Consider the following 24,914-nt stretch of genomic DNA (forward strand, 5'->3'; position numbering starts at 1 on the left):
GAGCGTGGAGTGATACAGACAATCAAGTGCAGCCCTAAAGGGTTGTTTCGGTTGATCGAGGTGGGGATGGGCATTTCCTGACTGTTCAGTACAGAAGTGCTTGTGCAGTGTCTTGTGAGTGCTGGCTTGGGCACTCGACTCTTTCTCGCACCCGCAGTATCTACAGGCTCCTGTGTGCACCTCCACAGCGCAGAAGCTGAGAGAGAGCAGGGCCTGAGCACCCATAGCCTGCCACCCCTCGCTCCATCACACTCATTTGTCTTCTTAGAAGATTGTCCCCCACCGTATTTGACTGCATCATCTTAATAGATATGATGGGACAAAAGTGTTCTATCGCCTAAAGATCTGCCTTAGACAAAAGAAATGCCTTACACAAAGTTAAACGTGTTTCTTTCCTGCAGAGCATACTGGACCTTTTAATCTGATTTACATTAATAATTTCCAAAAGGATGTCATAGACCACAGCTTGTACAAAACTTGTGTTTCTGCCGACTCTGTTTTCACGATGCGCTCCTCGGGATTCTTATTCCAGGAAGACACTTTGGGAAATGCTTGTCTAGCTGACCGTTTTGAAAACAACTATACCTTTAGCAACTAGCACATTTCCCACTGTCTCTGAAATAGCGAAGATTCCTTATTTAAATAATGCAAACAATATCACAACATTAAAATTTTGAAAAAAAGTGGATGAGTCATAATCCTAGCTAGTCCCCAACCCAAAATTATTTTCCTTTTTGCGTATTTGTTTCCAGGGAGGTTAAGATCGTAAGGTCTGGAGTCATAGATAGTTGAGTTCAAAGCGAAATTCTCCTTCCTGCTGTAGGACCTTGGACAGCTTATTTATCCTCTCATTAAACCTCTTAGCACAGCACCTGGCGTGTAGTATTTGCTCAATAAAAAGTAGTTTTAAAAAATATGCTGATTAGGGGCTGACCCGGTGGCCCAGTGGATAGGTTCACGCCCTGTTCTTCAGTGGCCCGGGGCTTACGGGTTTGAATCCTGGGCCAGACGCACACAGCACTCATCCAGCCGTGCTGTGGCGGCATCCCACATATAAAATTGAGGAAGATTAGCACGGATGTTAGCTCAGGGACAGTCTTGCTCATCAGAAAGAGAAAAGAAGGTGTAAAAAACCGTAGTTTTAAAAAATATGGTGCTCAGAGTGCATAGATAGTATCTTGCTGCAATCATATTGTAAAGATTATATTCTGGTTTTTCATCTCTGCCTTTCAAAAACTATTTTCATAATTATTTTGAAAATTATAAAATATTCCCAAAACAAAGACAATAATAGAGCAAACATAAAATATACCCGGAGCCCATTTTAAAGAGTTTTACGAAATTGCTAATTTTGCTTCAAAAGTTATTTTTAGCAAGACAAAACATTACAGACGTATCTGAAGGCCCCTGTATGTACCTCCCAGATCCTCTTCCCTTCCTGACCTCACTCCCCAGGGGTAACTGCTGTTCTGAAGCTGGTGTATATCTTTCCCAATCATGTTTTAAGTTTTACAACATATGTTCACACTCAACATATGATATCGCTTTGCATCTTCCAAAACCTAGGCAAATGGCACCATCCTACACAATGCTTTTCCCACCCAACATTGTTTTCACGATTTTTATTTTTATCATGATAAACAAAGGCTGCGGTAAGCATTCATGGATGTGTCTCCCTGGCGGGTATAGGGGAGTTCCTGTGTTCGGACCCGCCGGACTGGAATTGCTGGGTGTAGGAGATGAGAATCTTCAGTGTTACAGATATATAATTACCCTCCAAAGTGGTTACACCAATTTTTACTCCCACCAGTAGTCTATGAGAGCTCACAGTTCACCTCCAATTCACCATCACTGGGGAATCTCAGACTCTTTATTTTTGCCTATAAGACGGGAGTGAAATGATATTTCATTGTTCAATTCACAGTCCCCTAATTCCTAACAAAACAGATAATCTTTTTGTATATTTATTGGCCATCTGGGTATCTTCTTCTGTGAATCATCTGTTCATATCTTTTATCCAGTTTCTATGGGGTAATTTTTCTTATGTTGCCTACTCATCCTTCATTGTTTAGAGGCTTGAAAATATCTTCTCCTGGTCTATGGTTTGGCTTTTAATGTTGTTTTTACTGTTTTTAGTTGTGCAGAAGTTTGTTTACCTTATGTGGTCAATCTTCTCCATGATTATTTGTGCTTTTTTCTGTTTTAAGAAATTATTGTCTACTCCCGATCATAAAAATATCTCTCTATATTTTCTTTTGTAAAGGTATTTACATTTTACGTTTAGGTACTTAATCCAGATTAAAGCTACTTTGGAGCTATTTTCATGGTTATTTATTTGCCATAGGGACAGGCAATTGTCCAGCATCTCTTCTTGGAGAATCCATCCTGCCCCCTGATATGTGTAGCATCGTTTCATAAAGCCAGCCCCCGAGTGGGCAGCGGTCTGTTCCGGGCCCTCTATTCTGTTCCATTCGTCTACTTGTCAGGCCCCTTACAGTTAGTACCTCATAGCTTTAATTACTATCGTTTTAGCATCTAAAGCTAAACTAATCTCTGGTAGGGCACGTACCCTGCTTTCACTTTTTGAGAACTCTCTTGCCTTTTCTTGGCCTTGCACTCCTCCATATAAATGTTTGGATCAGTCCGTTAAAAAAAAAATCCTGTAGGGATTATAATTGCAATCATATCACAGGCATTTCACGAATGAATTAGTGAAAGGTTCAATAGCTCTTCGAGAATAGCTCTTTCTTAAGTGGCATTTAACTCAAGGAAGACAAGAATTTACAAATGAAGGAGGAAGGGGTTTCGCCACATCCTCCAATGGGCGCCTCTTCCTGACGCCCTGTTTCCGGCACTGTCATCACTTTGCCCAGATCCCGAGTCATCATTAGAGTCTCCTTTACTTTCCTTCCTTGTATAGATATTTAGCAGATTGCCGGCTCTTTCTTTGATTTGCCTGTTCCCTAGCCTTCCCTTCCTTTCCCTGACTTTGCCCTGGTTCAGCCTCTTGTCTGTCTTGCTGGGCTGGGGCAATAACCTCCCGTTTATGCCCCTGCTTCTCAGGACTTTTCTTCCCTGAAGGCACCCTGATTACTGATCAGTGGTCGTAAAGCACCATCCAGGCCCTCCCAATCTCAGAGTCCTCTGTCTGCTGGATCAAGTACAGCTCCTCTGCCTGACGCTCAGCAGGCCCCAGCTTTCCTGCCAAGCCCTCTCAACTGTCACCTGCTTTCCATCGGTAACCTTGACTCCTGCCGGATCCAGCTCCTCAGTGTCTGGGGAACCTGCCTGCTCATTCAGTCTCTATGCCCACCCCAGCCGTGCCCACTGCCTGCTCTCCACTCTCCACTTGCTACCCAACTCCAACAGTTCCACCTGGAACAAGGCAGCTCACCCGACGACCAGAGCCAGAATGGTCTCCCTACTGTGAACATCCTTGGTGCTTCTATTTGCAGACTTTGTAGCAAAGCAACGTGGTAAGGCAGGGTTTCTCAATCTGAGCACTGTTGACACCTGGCCCGGATAATTCTTTGTTGTGGGGGCTTTCCTTTGTTTCCAGGCTGCATCCCTGGCCCCTGCCCACTACATGCCAGGAGCACCCTCTAGTTGTGGCACCTGAACCTGTCTCCAGACCTTGTCAGAAGTCCCCTGGGGGACAACATGGCCTCTGGTTGACAACCACTGATGCAAGGGAAGACTTGTACCCCCAGCTGCACCGTCTGAACAAGGGGTCCCTGGAGCTGGAGGTGGCAGCTGCCTCCTGGCACGAACCACAGAGCAGCTACAAGGTGTCTCTGGACACTCTCTGGCAGTTGGCATCTGCTCTGGTTCAGAGCATCTGAAACGGGGCTGAATACTGCCCAAGGCCATGTCCACGTCTGCCTCCTGGTGCACGCTGAGCACATCCTGTTGTTCAGAGAGCGTCTGCTCCTTGAGGTGACGAGATCAGAAGGAGGTTGGGAAAGCATTTAGGATACCATAGAGACACCTGTTTATCCACATCTTCGAGGAAGTGAATCATGCAGTGGGAAAACAAAATACAACGTGGATATGAACCACATTTGCTATAAAGGTGCTAGATTCATTTGACTGTTGATGATTTAGGTGTCCAGAGAATAAACTGAGTCCCATCCTCTGCCTCTCATTTTCAAAAGCGTTCAGTGATAGGATCTAGTGGGCCTGCAGGGTCAGAATACTTTCACAGGTTCATCTACATTTTAAGAATTTTATTACTAGTGGCTACCCCTCTGGAATGACACAGGCCCTTTCCCAAGGAGGCTGTTGTGCAGGCGTCAAGGGGATTCTGTGGGGCTTGGATCATTCGGGCACCGTCCTGAGTCCCTGGACGGCCCTGGGGTCTGAAAACTGCTCCAGGCCAGTGTCCCCTGTTTGAGAGCTTTGAGCCCGGGATCTGTGGGAGGCCCCACATGCAAGTTTGTCTCCCGGGCTATGTTGTCACGTCCCTTCTTTGACCTACTGGCTCCGTGAGGAGTTGTTCTTCTCCAAGGCCTTAACCACGACGGATACCGGGCCAGCCGTCCTCCCAGGCTCTCCAGGCTGGCCAGCTCAGGAGCACCTCTCCTCAGCTCCTCTCAGCTGTCCTGACTTCCCGCTGGGATGCTCATTTCCTCCCTTCAGTTCCCTCTGGGGAGGGTCCCTGACTCACCTCTCAGAAGCTGGGCTGCGGTGGGCGGGAGAGAGAAGCAGGCAGAGGGGATGCTGTAGCTGGTTTTCAGTATGTCCAGAAGACCTGCCGTGTACCTGGAGAGACGTCAGCCTGCCTTCAGAATATGGGGACTTGGGGAAGGGGGAGGGTACCAGAAGGGACACCAGTTACTTGACACTCCCTCAAACACTCCTGGGTTCAGGAAGCCTGGCCATTTCCCCTCAAGACCTGTAGGGAAGGGAGAATTGGCCCAGGCTAGGGTGTCAGGCAGGCTGGCACGCAGGCCACAGGCAGGTCTGGCTGTGGCGTCCAAAAAGCCCACAGTGCATTCTCTCCACTTCCATTGAGGCAGCAGCCCAGAGGCTGGCTATGGAGAAAGAGCAGGATCTCAGAGAAAGAGCTTAGCACCCTTAGGAGCCTTAGCACCAGGGAAGGGTCCCCAACTGTTCAGGGTCCTGTGCAAGTCCCCCAGAGTCCCCACCTCTGGGATCTTTCTTTCTCCAGTTGGCGTGCAAAGCCAAGGCTCCGAGGGGTCATGCACTGGCCCAAACCCACAGTGTCCCTGAGGACCTCATGGACAGCCAGACCATTATCAGTCCTGTCTCACTCTGTGTGCTGGGAGCCAAAGGGCCCTGGGAGGGAGAGAGGGACAGGCCAGAGCCATAGGGGCCACCGCTCCTTATCAACTGGCTACTGGCTCAGGGCCTGGTGCTCTCACTCGCCTGGGGTCCAGTTTTTTTTTTTTTTTTAATTTTTTGCTTATTGCAGTAACATTGGTTTATAACATTGTAAAGGTTTCAGGTGTACATCATTGTACTTCTATTTCTGCATAGATTACATCACGTTCACCACCAAAATACTAATTACAACCCATCACCACACACATGTACCGAATTATCCCTTTCACCCTCCTCCCTCCCCCCTTCCCCTCTGGTAACCACCAATCCAATCTCTGTCCCTATGTGTTTGTTTATTGACACCACATCTGACCGGGCAAGAGAAACAATAGAAAAAATAAACAAATGGGACTGCATCAAACTAAAAAGCTTCTGCACAGCAAAGGAAACCATCAACAAAACGAAAAGACAACCTAACAATTGGGAGAAGATATTTGCAAACCATACATCTGATAAGGGCTTAATCTCCAAAATATATAAAGAGCTGGGGTCCAGTTTTATCTGAGTCCTGCCTGACTGCGTGATCTTCTCTCCCTCTCCAGCTCTGCAGGCAGGCACTGAAGGGCAAGGAGGGGTGGGCAGGAGGGGGCCCTGAGGGAGGCGGCTCCCACTGGCCCTGTTGCCTGCTGGCCTTTCCCAGAGGACTCAGGCCACAGGTAGGTGGAGTGGCCGGTCTTCCCCTCTGGCTCTTTCCCTCTTGGAGCCTTTTGTGCCCAAAAGTTCCCAGAATCTTTCTCAGAGTTCACCCTGGAGGAATTGGATCCTGTCTGCTGGCTGAGTTCCCTGGCTCCTGACTCCTCCCTGTCCCTAGGTGTGGTCCCTCCTGCCTCCCTCCCACAAATGCCTTTGGCCACCCCTTGCCCCTGGCCCACCCCCATCCTACTTCCCCCACTAAGGCGTCTTCTAAGGCAGTGGTAGGGACAGAGTTCTCAATCCTCCCTGCAAGACCTCCTGGACAGCAACCCTCCCTCCCCCAGAACCTGTCCGGAGCTCAGTCTCTGGTGCCCTGGCGATGGGAGAGTCAGGGCTGAGGCCTAGGCTGTGTTGGTGCTGTTGGCCCGGCGTGTGGAAGGGAGGACCAGCTGGAAAAGCCAGATGAGGCCTTTGTGGGTTTCCCAAAGCCCGGCCCACCACATGTAGATGACGGGCTTATCCAGCCACACAGCAGCGAAGGTTGCAGCAAATGCGAGGGAGGCTGTATTTCAGAGGCAGAGGTACTGAGTGAGATTTCTGAGCATTTTGACACATTTTGAAAAACTGACAATTTTGATAAGCCGATTATATGCTTATGAACTATTTTATTGACTGGTGATTTCTCTTCTCTCTCAGAATAGATTTAAACCTATCTGAGGCCAAAGAGTGTGACCCTAGGTTCCTGGCACAGGGCCTCACACATACTCAGTGCTCCTTAGAATTGGTTGCATGACTTCTAAAGTAATAAAATCATGGCAACAGCAACCGCTAATGTGTATTAAGCTTTTATGGACCACCAGGTGCTGTGTGAAATACAATATGTTCCTGATCTCATTTCAATCTTATAAACACTCTTATCAGGTAAATACTATCTTTATTCCCAATTTCCAGTTAAGGAAACTGAGTTTCAGAGAGGTTATGACATCAGATTGGATAGAAAGCTGTGGAGGTATGGAGAGAGCTGAAGGGACCTGCTATAGGGGCTCTGTTGAGGTTCGGGTGAAGATTTTTGATGGTAAGGAAAGGACTCCTAGAGGGTCAAGAGAGTGAATTCTGGGAAAGCAGAGGCGGCTCTTGCCCTGGCTGGGGAGTAGATGCGATCAGAGGAGCAGTTACTGCTGTGGTACCAAGAGGACTCCCTCCTCCTGTCCGCGAACACCTCCAAGTATCTCCCCAGGGTCAACAGAATCCTCTCCCTCTCTCAGCCTCCTCCTAAAGTACATGCTGGGGACAGGACAATGCAGGGAACCAGGAGTCTCAGGGGCCCCATTACCTCCTGCGGTGGGGATAAAGGCACAACAAAGAATCAAGGGCACTGAGCCCCAGAGGGTCCATCACCTTGGCAGCCCTGACAAAGACACAGGCTGGCTCAGCTTCCTCAAACTATGTGCACAGAGCGCTCCCTGGGTCGTTCATCTCTAGCCAGCGAGAGGCCTTGAGCTTAATGGGCCAAAGCCCTGAACCTTAGCCTTCTCCAGAGCCGATAACAGGGTGCTGAGGGTGTTCTCCATAACTTCTTCAGGACAGCGTTGGGGGTGGGGGAGGCAAGAGAGGGGAGTTGAAGAGCAGGAGGGAGTCGGGAAGGGAGGCGGCTGGGCTGACACTCAGTGCTCCCACAGCTGGGTTGTAGGGGCTGTGAGGTCCAGGGGAGACTGGCGAATTCTCAAGATGGCTGAGGATGGCGGGAGGAATGGCAGGGTGTGGGTGAGGGGGAGGACTTTTAGCTGCCCCACCCAAAGTCCCTCAGCGGCTATCTTCTGTGCAGGGTGACCCGTGACTAGTCCAGGGCGAAGCCCTGACTCAAGGCCAGCCGATTCATAGCTCAGCTGTGGCAAGAGAGGACGAGCTAGACCAGCCAATCAATTCTTCTCTTGACAGTTTTGGACTGCTACCTCTCAAACACCGATTTTTAGAGCCAAGAAGAACACAGCTTCCTTCGTTTCATGTTTTTGCCTTAATTTCCCTCACAAAATTGTATGATAATGTGATACGACACCTATCCCTTCAGTTTGGCTTTCTCAGTGTAAGGGTCATTTTTGACAGATAAAAATACGCAAAAGAAACCTGAGATTCACCGTGTTTTCCCCAGGACTCCTCAATCATTTGATGTTTAAAAGCCGTGCTCTCTCTTTTCAACAAATTCTTATTGAGATAAAATTCACATAACATAAAATTCAGCATTTTCTTCTTTAAAGTGCATAAATCAGAGGTTTTTAACGTATTTGTAATGTTGTACAACTATCTCCATTAATCTAATTGCAGAATATTTCCATCATCCCAAAAAGAAGCCTCATACTTCCCAATTCCTCCTTCCTCCCATCCCCTGGCAACCACTAATCTACTTTCTGTCTCAACGGTTTTGTCTCTTGTGGATGGTACATCTAAAGAGAATCATACAATATGTGGCCTTTTGCATCTGACTTCTTTCATTTAGCATGTTTTCAAGGTTTATTCATGTCATAGTATGTATCAGTACTTCATTCCTTCTCATGGCTGAATAATAGTCTGTCATACGGATATGTCATATTTTGTTTTATCTACTCATCATCTAATGGACATGTGAGTTGTTTCCCTGTTTTTGGCTACTATGAATAATGTTGCTACTTCGCTGAGCTCATTAGTTAGCTCTGTGTGTGTGTGTGTATGCGTGTGTGGGTGGGTGGGTGTGGGTGTGTGTGTATTGTTTAGGGTTTTCTATATACAAGATCATGTCATCTGCAAATGGATATAGTTTTACTTCTTCCTTTCCAGTGTGGATGCTTTTGTTTGTTTTTCTTGCCTAACTGCTCTGGCTAGAACTTGCAGCACAGTGTTAAATGGAAATGGCAAAAGCAAGCACACTTGTCTTGTTCCTGATCTTACGGGGAAAGCTTTCAGTCCTTCTGACATCAAGTACAATTTAACTGTGGGGTGTTCATCCATGCCCTTTATCGGGTTGAAGAAGTTCCCTTCCATCCCTGGTGTGTGAGCGTCTTAATCACAGAGGGGTGTTGGATTTTGCCAAATGCTTATTCGCCATTGAGATGATCATGCTGTGTTTTCCCTGCACTCTATTAATATGGTGTAGTACGTTGATTGACTTTTGTGTGTTGAACCACTCTTGCGTTCTTGGGCTAAATCTTACTTGATCCTGGTGTGTAATCCTTTAATATGCCCCGGTTTCAGTTCTCCAGTATTTTGTTGAGGGTTTTTGCATCTATATCCATGAAGGATACTGGTCTGTAGTTTGTATGTGTGTGATGTCTTCATCTGGCTTTGGTGTTATGGGGATACTGACTTGCTAGAATGAATTGGATAAAGTCTTCCTTCTTCTGTTTTTCGGAAGAATTTGAGAAGGATGAGTGTTCATTCTGTAATGTGTTGAGAATTTACCAGGGAAGCCATAGGCCATTCTTTTCTGAAGAGCCTACCATGTTGTCCCTTCTTCAATGTTTTGCTGTTTTAGACTAGCTCCTTATCGGTTCATGGCCGTTTGGGTGACTTCAATGGTATTCTAATATCACTTCTATAAACATCATTAAATTCTGCTTCTTTTGCAAGATTTTAAATGTCACTTTGCAGTAAGTTTTCATTATACCTGCACTTGGCATTGTTTTACATTGCAGTTGAGATGGGAAATGAAGATGCTACTTTTGAGTGAAAGGTGACGTTTGGGTGGGGCCTCATTTCTTGTTCATGAGTGAATATTTTTGCGTTCTGGTGTTTTTGTTTACTACGTAACATGCTAACTTTAGGGATTCAGAGGTTGACAACTAAGAACGCAAAAAGCCCCCTGAATTCTAAAACTACAAACACCGAAATGCATGGTGCTAATTTCAGTAAATTAATGAAAGAGAAGTTCACAAACAGATTCTAAAGAGTAGCCTGCAGAATGTTTATTAGGCAATGATTTTGGGATCAACACCTGTGGAAGGGAAGGGAAGGGAAGGGAAGGAAGCGGGCCTGAGCAGAGGGAGCAGTCCATCTGTGGTAAGGGCCCCCAAAAGCCTCAGGCAACCCAGAGGTCACATGGGGGCTGGGATGGCCCTTCAGGATTGTCCTGCACTGGGGCAAAGTGGCTGGGCCTTGAAACTCTCCTGTTGACCAGTCCCTGGATGCAAACAAACTGCCCCTGAAGGAGGCAGGACCTTGGGTGAGGCAATTTCCTTTCGAGGAGGCTACCCTCAAAGCAGAGGCTGTCTTCCAGCAGCTGGGGGATAGATTCTGCCTTCCAGGACTGGGGTCTGGGAGGCACCTCACAGGGCCACCCACAGATCTTAGCATATATGAAGAACTTAGTAACTGTTGTAAGAGGAAAAGGAAAGCTTACTTGATAAATGATGCTGGAACAATTTACTGTGATGACATGAGTGACATACACGATTAGACCTTTACCTGATGTCTTACCACTACCTGAATGTCAGATAGATTAAAGATTTAAATGACAAAGAAAATAAGATGTATAGGTAAATATTTATCAGAGAGAAGGAGAGGGAAAGACTTAGAAGAAAGGTAAGATGATGCTAAGGAAATATCAATAGATTTGATTACAGAAAAACAACAAAACCTGATATTCAAAATCGCACACAAAATTAAAAGGCAAAGAACAAACCAGGAATATATTTGCAATAAACAGTGCCAAAAGTTTTAAAGAAAGGAGCTCCTGTAAATCAGAAATAAAAACCCAACACTTCCATCAAAAGCACAATGAGATACCACTTGATACCCATTAGGATAGATGTTATAAAACAGCAACAGAAGAAAACAGAAAGTGTTAGCAAGGATGTGGAGAAATTGGAACCCTTGCACATTGCTGACAAGAATGTAAAATGGTGCAGCTGCTGTGGAAAATCATATGGCCGTTCCTCAAAAAATTAAACATAGAATTACCATACGATCCAGATCTTCTGCTTCTGGCTATGTACCCCAAAGAATTGAAAGCAGGGACTTGAATAGATATTTCTACCCTCTTGTTCATAGCAGCTTTACTCACGATCGCCAGAAGGTGGAAAGGACCTAAATGTCCAACAACAGATGAATGGATAAAGAAAATATGGCATATGCATACAACGAAATATTATTGGGCCTTGAAAAGGAAGGAAGTTCTGATACACGCTACAACATACCAACTTTCAGGACTGCTAAATGTCAGAGACGAATCTTGAGGACATTATGCTAAGTGGAGTAAACCATACGCAAAAAGACAGATATCCTATGATTGCACTTGTATGAGGTACCTAGAGTAGTCAAATTCATAGAGTCAGAAAGCAGAACAGTGCTTATCAGGGGCTGGAGGTAGTGGAGAATGAGGAGTCATTATTTAATGGGTACAGAGTTTCTGTTTGGAATGATGAAAAAGTTCTGGAATGAATAGTAGTGATTGTCACATAGCAATGTGAATGAACGTAATGCCACAGAACTGCTCATTTAAAAATGGTTAAAATGGTAAATTTTATGTTATGTTTATTTACCACATAAAGAAAAGAAAAATACCCCAAGATATAAACTTGAAATGTGAGTGCTAAAAGATATAAAAGGGCAATTAACAAAACAACTAGAATAAAATGACCTACAGGTGTATAAAAATATTTAATTTCATAAGTAATTTAAGAAGATATAAATGAAAAGATCAGCATATCATTTGTCATCTATAAAACTGGTGAAACTATTTTATGTGAATATTTAATTATAATCTTAGTCTTATGGCATGGGGATGCTCACAATGGTAGTATAAACGTGTGCAAACTTTCAGGAAAGCATCTTGCAAACTATGCAAAAGAAGTTTCAAATGTTCACATTCATTGACCCAAATCCAACAGTTAGGAATCTATTCTAAGGGTGTCATAGGAGATGCAGGCATGTGGATAATGGCAGACGGCACCCCTTGAACAAAGAACTCCGTGCAGTGAGGGAGCCAGCTCTGTGAATATTTGTAGCGGGGAATGCTGTGTGCCTGTTGGCATGGAGTGAGCATTCCTAACACTCAGTTAGGGATGAGGTCAGGAAGTGAGTGGGGCCAGATGAGGGAGGGCCTGAAGGCCACAGTAAGGAGTGCGGACTTTACCGGGAGTGAGCCGGGAAGCAATTGGAGGCTTCTGAGCAGAGGCCGTGATCTAAGCTTTATAAGGAGCACTGGCTACTATTTGCAGCAGAATCTATTAAGGTTCAAGGGAGGAAGAGGCACGGGTCACTTAGGAAGGTATTGCAATATCCAAGCAAGAGAAGGTGATGGCTTGGACTCGTGAGATTTTGTTTTGAATGTCGAGCTGATGGACTGGAGGTGGGATGTGAGATAGAGACAGGAGTCAGGTGACTCTAAGGGTTTGATCTGAACAGGAGGGTGAATGATGGTCCTAATTCCTGGGACGTACAGCACTGAGGGAGGAGTAGGCTTCTGGAGGAAGGAATCCAGGGATTCAGTCTGGAAAGGTGAAATGTGAGATGCCTGTTAGACACCAAGTGCAGATGTCGTCTGAGCAGGTGGAAGGATGAGTCTGGAGTTCAGGGGAGAGGACAGGGCTGGAGATACTAATTTGGGAACTGAAAGCAGATGGAGAGTAGTTAAGCTATGGACCACATGAGATGGTCTAGGAAGTGAAGCAGAGATGGAGAAGAGCACCGGGTGCTCTAATATTTAGAGGTCAGAGAGGAGGGAGCATCAGCAAAGGAGACTCAGGTAGAGCAGTAAATAAAGGAGGAGGAAAACCAGGAGGTTGTGGTGTCTAATTATTGTAGACAGTACAACAGTACAACTTTTTCTACAACTTGGCTACAAGCATGCGTGCAGGTTTCGTTTCAAACTTGCTGCGAGGACAGAGGAGTCTAAGCAGTCCAATTCGAAGAGTTCTCTCAAAGACATTAATAGGAAGAAAGGAAGAGAGAATGAGAGAGAGAAAGAGAGAGAGAGGGAGGAAGGAAATGAAAGAAAGAAAAGAACGAAAGAAAAAGAAGGAAAGGGGTCAAATAAATGTCTTGTTCAAGACAATGTGACCTCTGATGGACGGTTGGCTGGGTCCTCTTGGTAACTGCGTAGAAGAAATCTTAATCTGATTAAAATCTACCAGATTTGATCAAGCACACTAGTTGTTCCCCAGGAGCAGCTAGCGATTTATCACAGGCAAAATGTCCCAGATCGGGTTTTCACACAACTTTCTCCAATACCTCTTTTTCACTGAGCGAATGTTTCAAGTTCCATCTCAGCTGTGGTATTTTGTTTTGTATTGTTTTGACAATATCATTAATTGAACATGTTACCTCTTTACAGTTTTTATAGGAAGTGGAAATTAGGAATAATTAGGAAATTATCATGAATGTAAATTAATCTTTAGAAGACATACACAGTCACAATTAGCAGCTATATTTTTACACACATTGATATTGTTGGTTTATGCCTGTTTCCTCCCTTAGGCAAGGATATCGAAACGAAACCTCACGGCGACCAGGGCAGCGGTGGCAGCGCATGTGCTGGGAGGACCTGGGCTTTCAACTTGTGCATGTCGTGTTCTGTTTGGGCTCTTTTGTTTATGTAAAATAGGAAGAGGTGTAAGTAAAAGACACCCAAAGACCTCCTTGATTTCTGGCCAGAGATCTAGAGCTGTAAGACCCTAAGACTAGAGAATTAAACTCTGCCTGGAGAGTCACTTAGATGCTTCCCAAATGCCAGATATAGTTTTTTGCTGAACCTATCTTCTTGTGTATTCCAAGGTCGAGATCAAGTGTGCTTTCTCCTCCAGGTTTTGCTGCCGGTCGCTACAGGCATGTAGTGAGAAACCTCCAGGTGTTCTCTGAGAGCCCCACGCTGTCCAATGTTCCTGACGTGCCGTCTATAAAGCCAGTGGACAGGTACCATTTTTCTGGGAGGGATTTTTAGCATGTTTCTACTTATAAGGTATACTGCTCGTTCCCTCATTGTGGGCTGGTCATCGCTAATTAAATGAAATTTATTTTTAGAAGTGACATTTCAGTCATGGGCATGATAACAGATTTGATGTATTCAATTAGGTAAGAGAACTAGTTCTTATGGAAACTTTGACAATAATGACATTGCCGTGATCAGTACAGGGACTCAGTAAAGGCACTGTGTGTATCTAAGCAGCCTCCTGAGTGTCTGTGTGTAAATGTATGTTCAAGTTCCTGTAGAGTTATCATGACACTAACAAGTGGAGCTCTCTACACATCACAGTTTAAATGTTTCCCAGAAGGTTCACAGGGCAGCTAGAATAGTCCCAGGCTTCAATTTGTGCAAAAGCACTCCCCTGGATTCCACTTATTAGGGCATGATTGTAAAGTTTTCCTGAGAATTCATTAGCTTGTAATTCCAGCTGTAACTCACAGCTTTCCATATTCAGCCTCACCGTGATAGCGTGGAGGAACTCTTATCATCTGTGCCCGGATTCCGATAGGTGGGCCCAGGTGAAGAAGTATTTTTGCTCTTTCAAAAAGGATCGTTCTTTCCATATATTTTGGATGAATATGTCAATCAAGGAAAGATTTAAATTAAACAGCAATAGTCAGCTAAGTTTGACCATTGTCATAGTCATGGTCATAGCTTGTGAAATTCAGGGTTTGGAGACGGAACACAAAGTATAAAAAGGGACCTTATTGTATGCTCATCAGAAAAGAAAACAGTAAAACTGGTCCACAGAATTCTGAAACAAGAAGCCACAAATTCTGAAACAAATAGGCACCGTCAGATTTCCCTCATGGGCGTCACTCAGTCATATGTTGTGAATTCTCTTTCTGTCAACCCAGGCTCAACAATCTGTGTTCCTCAAGTCATCTGTTGCTGGACCCTGGAGTCCTGGAGTCCCGAGTGTCAGATCCCCCCGGTGTGTGCTCTGGTGGGCACATCAGCTTCTTCTAGGAAGGCTGTAAGCATGGATCTGTTCTCTGTATCCCTCTCTCAGGCTGCACCTCTCTGATTTTCTTCCAGAAGACCTAATCTCTGGCCAGTAGCTTCTGGCAGGGACCTTCAGGCAAAAATGAAGGGAGCAGAGAAAGCATGTGTTGATGACAAGGCAGGGCAACTTCTTACAGAGGCCAACATTATCAGATGGAGGAGAGTGGAATCTCTATGGGGGTGAGGTACATAAGTGCATGGGTCCCTGTAATTGTTCCATGAAGACTTAACTGGTAATTAATCTGAGGAGAAAATGGATTAATGGGCAGTGAAAACACTGAGGACTCTGTTATGTAAAGCGTGTGCCACAATGGCTGCCAATTGACATAAGTGTTGTAAACCAAGGAATAAAATATTCTTATGGGGCCGGCCCGGTGGCACAAGCGGTTGAGTGCGTGCGCTCTGCTGCGGTGGCCCAGGGTTCGCCGGTTCGGATCCCGGGCACGCACCGACGCACCGCTTGGCAAGCCGTGCTGTGGCGGCGTCCCATATAAAGTGGAGGGAGTCGGGCACGGATGTGGGCCCAGGACCAGTCTTCCTCAGCAAAAAAATAAATAAAAATAAAAAAAGGAGGATTGGCAAATGTTAGCACAGGGCTGATCTTCCTCTCCAAAACAATATATATATATATTCTTAGAGGCCAGTTTGTTGACAGTCTCTTTGTTGGGCCGTGCACTTGACTTGGAATGTGCTCTTCCTGACTCTGCAAGAGGATCCAAATTAGTGAAAACTTATTCACATTGATAAGACTTTACCAATAGAAAACCGACATGAAATCATCTTTCTAATTTATCAGTTTACCCCACAATGTGGGCCCAATAAGTAAGGCAGTGCTTAGAATGTCATTGAGCACACGAAGAAAATATGGAGCACGCTCGTTCTATCTCTATGTTTTTCACATTCTTTGATGCTTGAGAGTGCCATGTCATGGGTTCTGAGATGGCGGAGCCAGCCTGTGGTGTACCTAGCAGCCAAAAAGACACAGGGTCAATTTTGTTCTTCTGAATTTGGAGCTCAGCGTCAGAAAACAGCAACATCAGAGAGCTGTTGCTCTATATGAGTCCAGGTGCCTGAGGATAAGAAAGCGTCATAGTGTTGGCCGTGTTATTCATCAGACTAGCAGCCCTTTACATGGTATAGCAGAAGGTACCATGACAAACATTCAGCATTTTCCGTTTTTGTTAGAAGTGAGGACTCTCCTATCATTCTACTAATTTGTTTAGAATTGTCTATGGTGATAACATGTCTCAAAACAGCAAAAAAGCATGTACGTGAATAGACCCCGTTCAGATGACTCACTTAGGTTTTCGCTGAGATAATGACTGTCTACCACTGGGTGGAATAGGCAGAAAGCAAATAAGGACTTTTTACTGTATCGTGTTGACAACAGACTGTTATTCAAAGGTCATTTCTCTTGCAGGCTACCAATTCTTTCTCTCTGTTATACATATACCTTTAAAAGTTTTTAATATCTCTCTGTATGTACGTATTTTAAATGTGCATAGAAATATAGAGTTATACAAAATTCTGACAAATGAAAATTCTAAAGCTTTAAACTTTAGTTTTTAAAATATAATTTTATCAAGCAAATTATAAGACAATATTCTTCTACATTGATTTCAACCTCTTAATTTGAATATCAGGAAGAAACATAACATTTCTATAGACAAGAAACTAAAAGTAACAATCATTGTGAGTTGATGAGGGACTTGTGCTGTCTTCTTTTTGTTCTGAGGAAGATTCACACTGAGCTGACATCCGTTGCCAATCTGCCTCTTTTTTTTTGATTGAGGAAGATTAGCCCTGGGCGAAGAACTGTGTCATTCTTCCTCTCTTTTGCATGTGGGTCGACACCACAGTCAGGCTGACAGGCGGTGTAGGTCTGTGCACGGCATCCGAACCCGCAAAGCCTGGGCCGACGAAGCAGAGCACGTCGAACTTAACCACTACGCCACAGGTCCGTCCCCTGCTCTCTGTTTTCAATCAAATTAACTTTCTCAGAATGTTCTAGTTCAATTACTCCCATTCACTATCAGCCTAAGCTTTTAAAGCAAAGCAGGAACCTTGGAAATACATATTTGGCCCATGTCCACGAGTAATACAATCACTGTTGAAATTGAAGTGACCTCCAAAATGGCCACTACACTTCAACACGCAGGAGCTCTGAAAATGAGTGCGGTGGCTGCCTGTCGGCCAAGACTCCCCAGTCGGTCGGTGGTAGATGCTCTGAGGCTCATTGGTGGCCCCTGGGTCCCAGTTGGGGGAATCTTCCAAACACAGAGGGGTTCAGACGCTCAGTGGCTAAAACGAATGACAACTGTCAGCTGCACGTAAGAGAGAAGCCAGTTATTTTCTCAAATAATACGCAGCTCAGGGGGAAGGAGTCAAGGCTGGGGCAGTGACTCAACAAGGTCCTCACATGTTGTCTGTGTAGCTTGTTGAGGGGCTGGCTAACGGGTCAAAGGGGCCCCCCGGGCCAGCACATCTAGGTTCAAGACAGGAAGAAGGAACAGAGCTGTGCCACCTGTGTCCTTTCTCCCTTTATCAGGAAGGCAAAAGCTGTTCTAGAAACCCTGAACACACATCCACTTGTATCTCATCGACCAGAATTGTGTCATGAAAAGCCTGGAAAGAGGAAGCCTGCGAAATTATTTTGCTGCCCCCTCCCCCAAAGTATAATTTTAGAAGAGTCCAAAGGAAAAACTGCAGACAGATGAGCAATGAGCACTGTTGGCTTCTATTGGCACTTTGCCTGAGAGGGAGATTGGAATCACCTCCTTCCTGCAGGGTCCACTTGGCGAGCTGTGGGCAGGGCGAGGACAGCCGAAGGGCGGGGTCCCGGGGGCGGGCGAGTGGTGGGCGGGGTTAGAGAGAAACCCCCTGGGGAGGACCAGTCTGGACCAGGGGAGGGTGGTAGGGTCCGGGTGATGGGTGGGGCTAGGAGGCACTGCGGTGCGTGGGCAATCTAGCGGGGTCTTGGATGGAGGACGCTGAGGGTGGCACGGAGACCAGGTCGGCAGGGTGGGGTGAGGTTTACCAGGGGTTGGTGGGTGGGGAGAGGATGGACTGGCTGGTCGTGCGCGGGTCTGTCAGGGCCGGAGTCGGGGTGAGGGTCCGGGCCCGGGAGGTCCATTGCGGGCGCAGCTCCTTAGCTTGTGGGCAGCATCGTCGTAGTGGTCCCCGCTGCCGGCTTCCTGGTGCCTCTCTTGGTGCTTCTGCTGATGAAGGCCAGGTCGGTGAGCACCGCCCAGCGCTCCTACGATGACAAGGTACGCGGGACTCCGGGGGCGCCACGAAAGCGGTCTCTGGGCGGTCACCTTGGGCCTTCAGGACCTCCACACTTTCCGCCCTTTCTCCCCCGCCCTGGTCCTCATGGCCTGACCTCCCTTGAGGGGCCTCGTGAGGCCTTGAGGCCCAGATTCAGCTCAGATCTCACCTCCTCTAGGGACTCGGGGGTCCCTCTCCCTCCCAGGTGCACTGCGTCGAGGGCCTAGTGAGTGCTAGGCTGCGCATCCGTTATTTTGAAGGCTGGGCATGGAGGTGAGGGAGGCCCATCCTGCGCTCCTGTTGATAAGGCCCCTGAAGTCAGAGAATCTCCCGCCCTTCGCCCGTGCACATTGAGAGAGGGCCTGCCCTGTGCTGTGCAGTGCAGCACAGACTCAGAGGGAATGGAGAGTTCAGAGAGGACCGCGGTGTAGAGGGTTTGGGGGCAGAAGGCAGAGTGAAGGGCGTTGCAGGTGAGGGGCACAGCTTGCAAAAAGGCAGGGAAGCCAGAAAGTTTGTGGAATGTTGAGGATGCTGAGGGGACAGTTGTAATTGGAGCAGAAAGTGGATGGGAAATCAAGTGGACTGCTGGGCTCGGGCCAGATGGAAAAGGCACGAAAGTCAGCTGGAGCCTTCTCTTGGTGCGGTGGAAACCTGGAAGCCAGGACAGGTTTTGTTTTTTTTTTTTAACATGGAGTAAAATTCACCCATTTTTAGTGCCCAGTTATAGGAGTTTTGACAAATGCATACAGTCCTGCAACCACCTCCATAATTAAGATTTAGAACAGTTCCATCACCCCCCACAATTCTCTGAAGCCCCTTTTGTAGTGGGTTTCTCCCCATACTTGTTGCCCCTGGCAACCACTGATTTGTCTTCTATCCCTCTTGTCTTTCCTTGTCCAGAGTCTCGTGTGGATGAAATCATAGCCTTTTGAGTCTGGTGTCTTGCACTTAGCATAATGCGTTTGAGATTCCTCCACGTTGCTGCCCGTAGGAGTTCTTTCCTCCTTTCTCTTGCTGTGTACTATTCCCTCATATGGATGTACCACAGCTTACTTATCCATTTGCCAACGGAAGGATATTTGGGTTGTTTCTGGGTTTTGGTGATCATAAAGAAAGTGGCTATAAACATTCGTGTACAGGCATGGGAAGATAAGTTTTCATTTCTTTGAGTCAATTCTTAAAAGTGGCATTGCTGGGTTAGACAGTAACTGAATGTTTAACTTGATAAGAAAGTGCCAAATTGTCTTCCAAAATGGCTGTACCCTTTTGCATTCCCACAAGCAGTGCATGGGAAATCCAGTTGCTTCTGCATCCTCATTAACATTTGGCATTGTCACCATTTTGTTTTCTGATTTTCCGTTGTAGCTAGTCTAAGAAACGTGTAGTGGTATCTCATTGTGGTTTGAATTTGCATCTTCCTAGTGACTAATGCTGTTGAGCATCCTTTCATGTTCTTATTTGCCATCTGTATATCTTTGATTAAATGTCTGTTCCAATCGTTTGCCCATTCAAAAAATTATGTTGTTTTCTTAGTATTAGATTTAAAGAGTTCTTTCTATCTGCTAGATTCAGCTACGTGTTTGCAGTCTTTTCCGAGCCTTTGGCCTTATTTTCTTGCCAGTGTTTGTCCAAGATCAGAAGTGTTCAATTTGGATCAAGAGCGTTTTCAGTTTTGTCTTCAATGGCTTGTGTTTTGGTGTTGTAATTATGAAATTTTTGCCTAAACCGAGGTCACCAAGAATTTCTCCTATGTTTTCTTCTAGAAGCTTTATAGTTTTAGGTTTTCTCTTTAGGCCTCCTATTCATTTTGGGTTAAATTTTGGATATGAAGCAGGGTATGAGTCAAGACTTATAGTTTTGCGTGTGGGTTGTTCCAAGAGCATTTGTTGAAAAGACAGTCCTTTTTCTGTTGAGTTGTCTTTGCACATTCCTCAAAAATCAATTGACTATATAGATGTGGGTGTATTTCTGAACTGTCTCTTTTGTTGCCACTACCACACTGTCTTCACTGGTAGCTTTCTATGAAGTCTTGAAATGACACAATGTGACATCTCCAACTTTGTTCTTTTTTTCAGAGTTCTTGTGGCTATCCTAGTTCCTTTGATTTTCCATATAAATTAAGAATCAGCTTGTCAATTGCTAGAACTAAGTTTGCTGAGATTTTCACTTGGATTGCATTGAACCTATAGACCGCTTTGGAAAATGGACCTTTTAACAGTATTGATCTTTTAATCCACGAAAATGGGATACCTCTCCATATTCAGGTCTTCTTTGATGTCTTTCCTTAGTGTTGTGTAGTTTTCAGCATATACAGCTTGCATACCTTGTGTTAGATGTTTTCTAAGTATTTCCTTGTTTTTTGTGCTCTTATAAATTTTTTGCAAAATTGAATTTACATTTGCTTATTATTGTTAGAAAATACAGTGGACTTTTGTATGTTTGTCTCGGATCTTGGAATTTTTCTGGATTGACTTATAAGTTCTAGTAGCCTTTTTGTTGATTCTACCTCAAAATTCATGTCATCTGTGAATAAGGACAGTTTCATTTCCCCCTTTCCAGCGTGTCTGGCTTTATTTCTTTTTCTTGTCTTCCTGCACTGTCTCGGCCCTCCGCTACAGTGGCAGGTGGAGTGGTAAAAGTGGAGCTCCTTGCCGTGGGGTTCCTTCAGCAGGACAGGGACTTGAGTAAAGGCTTTTTTAGGAAGACTGTAGTGGGCCACAGTGATGAGGGAGGGGCTGGAGACACCGAGGCAGCTGAAAGGACAGAGGAGCCCTCTGTGCCCACCTCCTCCCATCCTTCCCATCACCACTCCATCGCTCCCCCCGTATTTGGTTCACAGCTCCCGTGTGACGCCTCTGCTCATCCCTTCCTCATCAGCCCCCTGTTGTCTGCATGCCTTCTCTCTCCATCCTCAGTCCATCATTTCAGCCTCTCTTGGGCAGCACTGTCCCATCCCACATCCTATGGTTCTTCAGCCTCGGGTCGGGACCTAACTCTGCGCCCCCTGCTCTGCTCCGCATGGGGTTCTTCTAGTCCGGGGTCTCCACCCTTGAGAAGCCCGACTGGGGTCTGCACTCTGTGATTCACCAGGCAGGGCTCTTTCCCATCACCTGCAGATCCCATTTCAGGCATCCTTCACACACCTCCACTTCGTTCCCTTCCCGCCTGCTTCCCCTGACCGCAGCTTCTGCTGGGGCCACTTGCTTAGTGGTTCATAGTAAGGGCTCTGGAGCCAGACCATGTAAATTCACTTGCCAGCTCCACAACATGCCAGCATGGAGATCTTAGGAGTACTGCTTGGCCACCTGGTGCCTCAGTTTCCCCATCTGTAAAAGGAGGCCGCATGGGTTAATATGTGTAAGACACATAGCACAATGGCTGGTACAAGTAAGTGTCCTAGACTTTGTTGTTGTTATTATTACCGTTCCTTGGCATCATCATTGCCACGTCTTCATGTCTCTCTCATCTTACAAACAAAGCAAATCTCTGTTAACGTCACAGGCCTCCACTCCAACTGTCATACTCTCCCCTCGGCACAGCCGGAGTTTCTGACAGAGTTGGCTGTGCTCACTAGCATCGTTCTTCACCTTCCTCATCCCACTTCAGCCTCTGTCCTCACTGTCACGGTGATGCTGCGCTCTCCACGAGGCCACAGCCAGCAGGAAGTCCTCAGACTGATCTTTCCTGGCCGCACACAGCCCCATGGGGAACGGAACGCAGCTGCCATGGCCCTGCCCCAGGCTCTCGGGGTCCCGATCCCTCTGCTCACCTGGCTGATGCTCCTCGGCCTGCACCGTGGAGTCTTGCCCTAGGCTGCCTGCTCTTCTCGCTGATCCCCTCTCCCTGCTGCTCTGCCACCCCCAGCTGCCCTCTCCACCCTGAAAGTTACGACTGGCTTTGTTGTTCATGGTGTGTCCTCTGTCCCCAGTGCAGTGCCCGGAACATTGTTGAAGCCTCAACGTATTTATGAGCAAAGAGTGAACCTGCAGACAAAGGAATGCATTTGGCTTTGGGAGGAAGAGAAAGAAAGAGAGAGAGAGAGAGAGAGAGAGAGAGAGAGAGAAGCCTGATGCCATAAACCCTGGGGAAGAAACGAGAGAGCAGAGGAAGCAGGGAGTTGGGCAGGAGACGGGACAAGAAGACGCCCACTTTGCTCTGGGCCTGTGGAGGGTGAGGGCGTTGGAGACTCGCAATGGGAGCAGGAGACCCGGGTCTGGAGCCAGTGAGAGGGGACAGTGTGGGAAGCTCAGAGCTGCTGGCTTCCGTTCCCAGCTGAGAGGGGCCATGTGGGGGAGCACGGTGCTCTGCTATATTAGTCAGTTCTTACAAATTCCTTCAACAGCTATCATTCCTTGAGGCACTGAATAATCAGCATTTTCCTATGCTCCATATACATCTCATGAATGAAAATATATTTCTCTAAATTTGAAATTTTGAATGTAAATTTAATCAAATTCTTTTAAGCTTTTAGTTTCCCTTAAATGCTTTAAACACCCTAAAGGACGCAGAACTCAAACTCTCACAATGGTTGGTGTTGGTTTTGGCCACAATGGGACATTCTGGAGCTGTCTTGACTTTTCCTCCCCCAGGGCTCAGCTGCCCTGCCTGGGGTCCTGGTTCATTTTGGTGGAGAATAGTGTTGAAGATCAACGTCTTTGTGACAGGGGCATGGGACACAGGAGAGCTGGTGGTGGGCGGATGTGCTCCTGGGCCCCTTTCGGTCGTGACCAGCACTTTGTAGCTAGGGCTCTCGAAGTCGGGGTGAGAGTCGGCCTGCGCTGGGGAGGAGGAGGGGATGAGGCTGGTGGGTGGAGGGCGGGGAGGACGAGAGCTGGGTCAAGTGTGTCCAGGAGAGGACTTGAACTTTCGTCTTGACCTTTACTGCACTAGGCGCTCAGGACTTTGAACCCCGATTTCCGGGGCCATGTGAGTTTGGGTAGGAAATATGATTGGGCCCGAAAGCACTGCCCTTCCAGATAGTGAAATTCAGTGAAGGCACAAGTTTGGAAGTAATGAGTGGTGGGAAAGCAGAGAAGTAGGGGGAGCGGGGTGTGGAGCCGTCTTTGGAGCAGCTTAATAGAACAAGGCAGATCTGAAAGCATATTTGGAAGGAGGCAGCAGGAGGATGTGTGTGGCCAAAGGAGACAGAGAGGGGGAGGATGCTGCCAAAGGGGGTACCAGGTGGTGGAGGGATCCCTGAGGCGGCAGGAGTTGGGGGTGCGGGGCCAGAGGTCGCGTGGAGAGAGCTCCTCGGAAGTGGGTTGGGGGAGGCCTTGGCTGACCCTTGCGGCTTCCCCGCCCTTGGAGTCTTGCTGCAGCCCTGGGCTGAGCTGACCGGCTCAGGGAGGGCAGTGGGGGCGGCCTGCCCAGTCCTGCTGGATCTGAGCTCCTCTTCCCACCCTCGCCCCCTCCAGTACCAATACCTACATGGACACAACCCTTTCGACCTTGGCTGTGGCAAAAACTGGTATTGGACACTTTGTGCAGCGCTGGGACCCAAGTGAGTTGGCAAACCAGAGGCCTGAGTGGTGGCCCTGGGGCTGGTGGGGTGGGGTGAAGCTGGGTCATCTCGCCTGGCCCCTTAGCAGAGCTCCCAGGTCCTTCCGCTCATTCTTCCTATTGTTTTGGGATTTTCCCCAGGGCCTTGTGGGAGCATTTGGAGCCCCCACTTCCTTGCCTCTGTGGGTTCTTGCCCCAAGAAATGGTGTAGAGGGCATTGCAGCCTGGATGAGACAGGCCCCAGCTCCCCGTGGTGCCGAGCGCTGGGCCTTGTCCTCCCTAAGATGAGGGGCACCAGTCAAGGAGGGTCACGACCACCTCCATCTGGCTTGTTGCTCCCCAGGTACATGTCCGAAGCTGTCGGGCTGCAGAGAGTGGTGGGGCCTGACTGGGTGCCCACGCGGAACCTGCACTTCCCGACGTGCCCCTCCATGCCCATTCCCGAAGCCCTCCCTGGGCTGGGGTCTGGCCGCCAGGTCCAACCTCTGGATCTGTACCAAGCAGGGCAGGATCCTCCAGGGAGTGGTGAGGCTGCAGCCCTCCAGGAGGTAAGGGGTGTGTGTGTGTTTGTGCCCACACATGCGCATGCGCCCGTCGTGTTGGGAAAGGGCATCTGAAGATTGTACAGGTTTAGGGAAAGCCCCCCTCCATGTTTTCGCTGTGCTGAAGCTGGAACACTCCAAGCTCGAGGGCGGCGGATCATAGGCCAGCGGAGCGTTGAAAGTAGAGTCACAGGCCTGCAGACTACACCAGGGGTCCCTGGAGAAACAAAGGGAAGAGACCACACCACTCACTTGCTCGTTGCCCTTGGGCCAGTCCCTTACCCTTTCTGGGCCTCAGTTTCCTTAGCCATGAATGAGGACTGAGACTAGACCAGTGGGCAATAATTTTGGGGGGCGGATTCATTTATTTAAGGGCAACTTTTAACCTGAAGCTCAATGTTTGAAACAGGTGGCAGTGGAGCTTTAGGACTGCTGCGGGGAAGGTAATTCACAAGCCCCGCCCACAGGGCCCCTGCAGTGACATTCTGTGGGTCCTGCCCACTCCCTTGGCTCTGCCTAGGGGGGTGGCACCTTGGACAGTTTCTTGCTCCCGAGCTGGTGGGTCATGCGGTGTGGGGCCGGCACCTTTGGAGAGCTGACCTCCTCCACTCTGTGTTTAGATCCACGCCGGCCGGCCCAGTGTGGCCCCTGCTGCTCAGGCCCCAGAGGCGGCTCGATCTGCCTCTCACCCA

The 24,914-nt window shown here is 47.3% G+C and overlaps 1 protein-coding gene across 1 annotated transcript in view; it reads left to right on the forward strand.

Moving 5' to 3' along the window:
* LOC131414595 (palmitoyltransferase ZDHHC19-like) overlaps window positions 1-24,385 on the forward strand; it is a 28,322-nt gene extending 3,937 nt beyond the window's left edge. The window contains exons 5-8 of the mRNA XM_058555605.1: window positions 18,067-18,183; window positions 23,596-23,681; window positions 24,024-24,228; window positions 24,350-24,385. Of these exons, the coding sequence (XP_058411588.1) occupies window positions 18,067-18,183; window positions 23,596-23,681; window positions 24,024-24,228; window positions 24,350-24,385 (444 nt within the window). The remainder of the gene's footprint in view (window positions 1-18,066; window positions 18,184-23,595; window positions 23,682-24,023; window positions 24,229-24,349) is intronic.
* Window positions 24,386-24,914: the final 529 nt, after the last annotated feature.

Source organism: Diceros bicornis, chromosome 15 (genome assembly GCF_020826845.1).
Source record: "Diceros bicornis minor isolate mBicDic1 chromosome 15, mDicBic1.mat.cur, whole genome shotgun sequence".
In the NCBI taxonomy this organism is placed as follows: domain Eukaryota; kingdom Metazoa; phylum Chordata; class Mammalia; order Perissodactyla; family Rhinocerotidae; genus Diceros; species Diceros bicornis.